Below are 7,500 nucleotides of genomic sequence, written 5' to 3' on the forward strand. Positions count from 1 at the left end.
GTTTTCTGCGTTACTCCTGAACAACATTCTCCGAGAAACTTTGGCATGCTTTCCTTTTATTCATGTTGCCAGTTGCATTTGTGCTATTAGTCTGTCGAGGAATCAGTCAAGTGACCAGCTCATTAAATTCTCAATTCCTTGAACTCGATTCTCGACTCAATTCTTGATTGTCTTTCCTTGATCCTCGATCCTCGGTCCCACAAGGATCGAGGATTGAGTCGAGAATCGAGACTCGAAAGACTGTCAACTTACTTTTGCACCGCACTGTAGTCCCTGGTGCAACTTCCCAGCTCCACTTGTAAATAGCCAACTGGTTTGCCTCCAGCCAGTTGGGATTCTTAACAGCTGTTGTTCTGTTCTGTGATTACTGTGTTTCACTGGCCTGAAAAGGCCCTATGGGGAGCGGTCAATTAAATAATTATGTATGTATGTATGTATGTATGTATATAGGCTCACATTCTTAGCAACTGAGTCATCAGTATCCTTAATCCTGCTGAACAAGATGGAATCATCTGATTCTGTGTAGAAGTAAAGTCGTGATACAGTATTATTTTGCTTCTTTCACCTGTACGGGTTTAAGATTTTGCCTTGTTTCGTTTCGTATTGCAAAAATAAAAACATGGTATAAAGCCACTTAAGTGTAATCAATGCATGGTCACTATCAACTTTGCAAAAAAAAAAAAACCCAAATCAATGAGAAATCGAGAGTCGATTGCTTTTTAAGAAAACCAATAATAACAAAATAAACTCTAGGGTTCATAAATGAGAGAACTGTCTTTTGTTATGACCAAAATAATGCTGTTGATATACATGTACATGTACCTCACAACTGCCTGAGACATGGGCAGATGAACTTCCCACCATCTTGTTTCTTCTTCCTAAGTCCCTCTTTACAAAATCTTGAATTTAGCATTTTAGAAACCTACAGTAACTCTAACTCTCATGTCATAACTCTATGAAAATAACTTTTTATTAAGCATAGTAATTCTCTTCATATATGTCTGTGCACAGATGTGGCTTTATTCTCTGTTTTCATTATTTTGTTTGTGTCTTCTAAGTGTGCCCTTGATTAAGGTTAGCCGCCTTAAGATTCTCAGTTTTGTGACCACCCATGTTCACCTTGTAGTCTTGCTTAGATCTGTGCCCTTTACATACATGTACATGTACAATTGTAGTTTTTTGGTTCACTCACCAAGACAATGACTCCAGGTTCACCCTTTTTGTCAGGTTCTTCTTTTTACTTTTTTGCAAATTCCGGAATTCTACCATTAAAATAATTATTACTGTACTTTAAGGTAGGTACAGCTGTAGGTGGGTTGGTAGGTACATGTAGGGTCTTTATTAATTAAATACATTGCAGCGAAAGCTGAATTGCGTATTTACATAATGGTAATAATTTATACTAATAATTGTAATAAAAAGTAATAATTATAATAGCTAAGAATCTTAAGAATTGTTTACAATTCTGCATGAGGACATAAAAATACTGTTCTTGAATCTATTTGTCTTGCCACTCAGCAAAATGAAAGTGCGCGTGTGCCTTAGATTAAAGTTGCTCTATAAAGAGGCGGGAACAGCTTTTTCAACTTGTGGTTCATTATGCTTTCAAAGTGCATGTGCAAATGTTGTGGTGATGCTCTGCAACCATTGGTAAACTCATATAAGCGCTTAACCTTGCTGATATTCTACATGTATACCAGGACTTATGATTTGCATTGCTCTTTTCTGAGCGCGTTCCACTTCTTCCGAAAGGTACATGTAGGCTGATTGCGCATGATGGAAAACTGGCACAGCATAGTCAATGACAGAGCACACACATGTAGTGTAAAAAAGGCATAAATCTTCCTGTGAAACACAAGCTCTTTTTAGTTGAACAAGGAAATAGAGCCTCAAAGCTGCCTTCTTGGTTGCCACTTTATTTCATGAAGTTGCCAATCAGCGTGCTTCACGGAATATCACCAAACTCTTTACTCCTTCTGAACAGATTCACTCCTATCCCACATGGTCTGCAGTAGCTGGAAACTTCCATGCTAAAATGTTGAGAACAAAGCAACAATAATTACATTAATTTTAGTATATACTCACTCAGTAATCTTGGTGTTTCAAGCAATCTGATTGGTTTGCTATCTCGGAGTAATTGAGCATTATTCACTCCCTGCGGAGTGAATAATGCTTGATCCAAACAAAACAAAATGGCCGGCGTAAACTCGCCAGCATTTATGAATCGGAAATATTGAGAATACAAAATGATGCTGTGCTACACAAGGCAAAGAAAGCCACAAAATTTTGGCCTGAAAGTTTTCAAGGGTAAGAGAAGAGTTCACACTTTTGCCAACTAGTGTTTGACTTCGTTTTTCCTGATAATTGTTGCTGAAAATTAAACAATCTTCACGCCAACAATTTGTTTCACTCGGAGTAATTCTCTCTTGTAGGGCTGGTCGCCCACCAAAACAAATTTGTTACTGAAATCAAGGAATTAAGAAAATGTCTAAGAAAGTTTTAAACAGCTGCAAGGAAACAAGACGGGTGGGTCATTTTACAACAAGCTCACCTCAATTACAGTGCAGCTGCCATTTCATGTGGATCCTTTACCAACAACACTTTAAATTTCCATTTCAAATGAACCTCAAAAACTTTGATCGAACGGTGAAAGGGTTTTAACAAGCAGACTTTCGATTTAGTTTCCTGATTTAAACAGTGTTAAATGACCATTTTGCTGTTTGTGACGAGGATTTTAACGAAGGTTATTTAGATTTGCCATGTTTGAAGCTTCTGTAAACACTCTCGCGCATGCTTTGTGCCGCTTGCACGTTTTCCACGCATGAATTGAGATGTCAATTAAATCGACTTTGGATGGTTTTCTTCTGCAAATGTTGCTGAGATCACTTCGTGAGTATATACTAAAACTGTTACAATTATTCTTTTCAATCTCGGTGAATAGTGGCAGAATATTTACCAAGCCGCTTTGCATCACGGCCGCCATGTTGGTGTCCTAAAACAATGAAATGGCGGCCATGTTGGTGTCGCGATCCAATCCTCTGGGAATTGAAAGCTATTATTATGCTAACGTCTTCTTTTGTTTTCGTTGAAAAACATGGCTGTTGATCACCTGAGTGAAACCCAAGAATTTGCATTGTGTAGAATTGGTACAAAAGTATTGAATAGTATGTGCTCTAAACTTCACCTGCTTGGGACATTATTGTAAATTTTAAATGCACATTGAATGACTTTCTTCTAAAGATGAATGTTGTCATGTGTCACATTGTAAGTATTTGACTCTTTTCTAAATATTTTTCCTGAGCTTTTTCGCCCTCATCTAATTTAATTGATTTATCTTAGTTTATTTTTTCTGTTCTGTAATTAATTTTAAGTGTTATGTGTTGTCTTATAAAAAAGAGCTGGTACAGTAATATTAAAGTGTACATGGAGGTTTAAGTAGCCCACTAGGCCACCTATGTCTCAAAATAAAGTGAAGTGTGTAAGTGTGTGTGTGAGAAAGACATTTGTATAAAGGTGGATTAGGAGTGGTTGGTTTGGTATATCAGTGGCGTGGCTCATCATTGGGGCCAAGAAGAATGTACTACAGTTTATTTAGGTGTGAAAGATCCTCAGCTCTTTGAAGTGGTCATCAATTAATCATTCAGAAGCTTTTCTTTGGTGAGAGGTATGAGCACATCTGGTGGCTGGTACTTTGGCTGGAGTCACTTAAGACTGCAGGTGACTTTTGCAGCCTCTACATGTACATGTACTATTGCCTTGTCTGGCAAGTCTGTCACTGTAAGGATTGGTTTTCTAGTGTACCATTGTAATGTATGCATAGTTGGAAGGAACCCAGGCTTCAATTTTACATTGACAACCTAGGTGCTTGGCTTTGCAATATTGGTAAGAAGTTGATTGTAGTCTGCTTGTGACACCCCGGTAATTACATGTACAACAGTAACTTTAGCGTCTCAGTGAGTCATACAAGTTACAACTGTGGTGGTCACCTCTGCTGTGATGAGCATAACCATGGTTACATTGGAAGCCCCTGTCTGTTCCACACTAGTGGTTTCTTAGTTTGCTGTCACAGCAATGTTCCCAGGAAGAAGGTGTGTTCTGGGTCGATCCCGAAACTGTATCACCCTCGAGAGCCTCCTTTCTGTGTACTTGATAATGTTTATTCATTTGTGTCTGAATATACCATCAGTTGTTCGGCAGCAGTGTGTACCTGGAGTTCCTGTTTTTTGGAATTTTCTAACAATAACGACATTGGTTTAAGTGTTTCAGTCTGCTTACCCAGACCCACACTCCCTCTGTCCTTGCAACTACTAGGAGGGTAGCTGCATTAGTGATTTGGTGATCAGCTATCTGCACCCCTCGTCATCTACTTGGGTATCCCAGGCTGCATCACATAGAGAAGGAATTGGCTTGGAACATACCTCGTGAAATGTGAAATGGTGCTGGGGTGGGCACCAGAAGGAAAGATGGCATTAGGCATACTGTACCAAAAACGTCTTTGAAAAGGACTGTGGAGGGAGGTTGTCTTGGGATGAGGTGAAGGTAACTGCCAGAGTTAGTGACCTGAAAAGACTGTGATGGCCTTAACAGGGCTTAGGGCGTGAAGAAAATATTATTACATGCAGTAGTAGATGCAGCAGTTGCTGTTGTTGTAGACCCGCTAGACTCACTTGGCTTTTACTTGATGCTGTCAATATAGGTTGAAGTTAAGCACGTGGCCTCTAAGGGTGGGCAGTTTCTTCAGCTGTTTAGAATGTAAACCATTCTTTATGATACCCTCCTTGGACTCAACATTGATCAACTTCAGTGTGGCATACCGGAGTAGTGTGGCCCACATTATGTTTTCCAGCAGTTCTTCAGGGTAATCACTGTAATTGTGCATAAGGAAACAAACCCATGCAAGGATAGAAGACTTCCAGCTTTTCCTCTCACATTATAACCTCTAAACGAAACTCTTAGACTTTGTCTTATTGCTTGGTGCAGGCTGGAGCCGTGGGCGTGGTATCTGTAAATCGTATGAGTGTGTGGAGGTGTGGGTACGAGTGTGTCAAATGTGTGTGTGTGAGTTTTAAGTATATAATATAACATGTATTTTTCTTGATTTTTGTATTTACTTTTGTAAATTGATGTATGTATTGTTTCCAGCAATCCATCATTTTGTGCATGGCATGGAAAGCACATGTATATTTAGAATATAATGTGGTTTGTTAGTGGATTATGTGCTCATGTTTCTAGTATACCTACATGACTTTTTGTTACTAGTGTTGATTGAAGCCAGGTGTTGTCATATGTAGATCTGTGCCTGACAAGATCAATCGCTGTGAATGTCTTGTGTTGCCATGTCTTTGACAACAATATGTGGTCTGTTTGCTTTGATCTACTTTCAGCGAGGTTCTTCTTCTTCATCTTCTTCTTCTTTTTATTATTATTACTGTTATTGTTATTGTTATTGTTATTGTTATTATTATTATTATTATTATTATTATTGGTGAACATAGGTGGTAGAACTTCAAAAGTTCTTAAATAGGAATTTACAGTTACCTAGTTTGAGTAAAGGCACATGTATCTGTTAATTTTAACAAGAAGGGTATTTAATGCAATGAATCAGTCTGACTTTCAGCGAAGTTCGGAGTTTTGAGAGATGTTGGGATGTTAAATTTGAAATAGGAAAGTCATTATGAGAGATACTGTAAGAAAATTATTGTCGTATGCAAACAAAATTTACTCCACTAATTTAACAATATCGATTTGTAATTTGTATACATGTACAACAAAAGACCCAGGGACTGATGGACGTATCACTCAAAATGCCAAGTTTACTTAGATAATTTATATAAGGTGATCACAGATTACCCTTTCAGGAAATTTAGAGTGGGTATGGATGACCAAATCTGAGCAACAATGGATATAGTTATTGTAGTATGGTGACTCGTCACTAGGTTTGAACTATGAGGACAATAATTTAATCTCATCATGGACAAATCAATGCATAATGGACAAAGTAACTTAATAATGTTGGGTTCTGGCCTCAGTTGATGGATTGTTAATAACAGACGTGCAAATTATACTGTAACAAGTTGATAATGAGTTCCCCATGCGAAATCTTTTTTTTTTTTTGAATGTATGGACTGATACTGACACTTGTGTGACTCTTGTTTTAAAGCTTGAGAAAGAAGTATGGATCAGTTTATTCATTGAAACTTGGGAGCTACAAATTTGTTCTTGCTGAGGATGCTGCATCTGTAAAGGAAGTGCTGGTCAAGAAATCAGCTGACTATTCAGGAAGACCTCCTTTTAACAGTTTTTTGCTGGAAACAATGGGTATGTAATAATTTGCCAGTTAAAATAAATAATTACACTATAAAACTGCATGATAATAATGGTGCAAGAGGTTTTTTCTGCATTAAAGATGGAGAAAGGAGATCTCAAATTACATTTACTGTATTTTATCGGCTATAAGTCGAGCGATTTTTACACAAGTTTAGTCCGAATTGTCTTAAAATCCAAGGGCAAAAGGGGTACTCGGCTAATAGCCGAGAGCTTGACCCAAACTGAAAAATATATCAACTTTAAAAGAAAGATAAGTACACAAGTATTTGCATACAAGCCAAGTAAAACACAAAGCCACAAAGGATGAGGTGTTGGTCATAAACTTTTAATATGTGTTGGCTCCTAAAGGAGCCGTTTGTTTCGTGGTGTTCCAAAGCGGGAGGTCATCTTATGGTTCATCTTCGTCACTATCAGTGTCAAATTTCTCCTCCATCTCTTCATCTTCTTCACCATCAATTTCTGGCATCTCTTCTTCGTAGACGGCGTCATCTTCTGTGCCATCAAGCGTGTTAGAGATGCCACAAGTCTTGAACGACCAACTCACCATCTCCTCTGGAATCTCATTCCATGACTGTTTTATCCAGCGTAGAACCTGATTTCTCGATGGAACTTTCTTTTTCCCAGCGGGAGTGAACTCAAAGGGGCCAGTTACCATCCAACTCTTTCGGACCATCACAGCAAACATATCAATGAGAAAATGTGCAAGCAAAGGAGATGAATTGCAGTTTGAAATAAACGACTATAATCAAAGAAAATTCGACAGTATACATGGAATAGGCCATTTCCGAGTTCATGTCTGCCTCCTCTTCAAAGCGAGTCTAAGTGCGAAGGTTTTGTTATGAAAATTAGTTTTCATTCATTATGTAATATAGAACTACAGTGTAATTACCATCACAAAAACTTCGCACTTAGACCCGCTTTGAAGAGGAGGCAGACATGAACTCAGAGATGGCCTATTGAACAAATTGAAAACCCAATTGTACGATTTAAAGTTTGTGACGAAGGCCCCGGCTGTATTCTCGTAGGTTATATGTAGCTGCATACGCTTAAAATAAACATTGGTTACAGTAACTTGCGGACTATTCCGTCTGTGGTTGATGTGATCTCTGTAAACAATTTCATGATTGGTTGAAAGGCGGAATCATTCTGCCGAAGAGGAAACTACAAATAAAG

At 38.2% G+C, this 7,500-nt stretch overlaps 1 protein-coding gene across 1 annotated transcript in view; it reads left to right on the forward strand.

Moving 5' to 3' along the window:
* Nucleotides 1-7,500, forward strand: part of LOC138055303 (steroid 17-alpha-hydroxylase/17,20 lyase-like) — a 43,694-nt gene that overhangs the window by 3,590 nt on the left and 32,604 nt on the right. The window contains exon 2 of the mRNA XM_068901274.1: nucleotides 6,161-6,318. Within this exon, the coding sequence (XP_068757375.1) occupies nucleotides 6,161-6,318 (158 nt within the window). The remainder of the gene's footprint in view (nucleotides 1-6,160; nucleotides 6,319-7,500) is intronic.

Source organism: Montipora capricornis, chromosome 7 (assembly GCF_036669925.1).
Source record: "Montipora capricornis isolate CH-2021 chromosome 7, ASM3666992v2, whole genome shotgun sequence".
NCBI lineage: Eukaryota > Metazoa > Cnidaria > Anthozoa > Scleractinia > Acroporidae > Montipora > Montipora capricornis.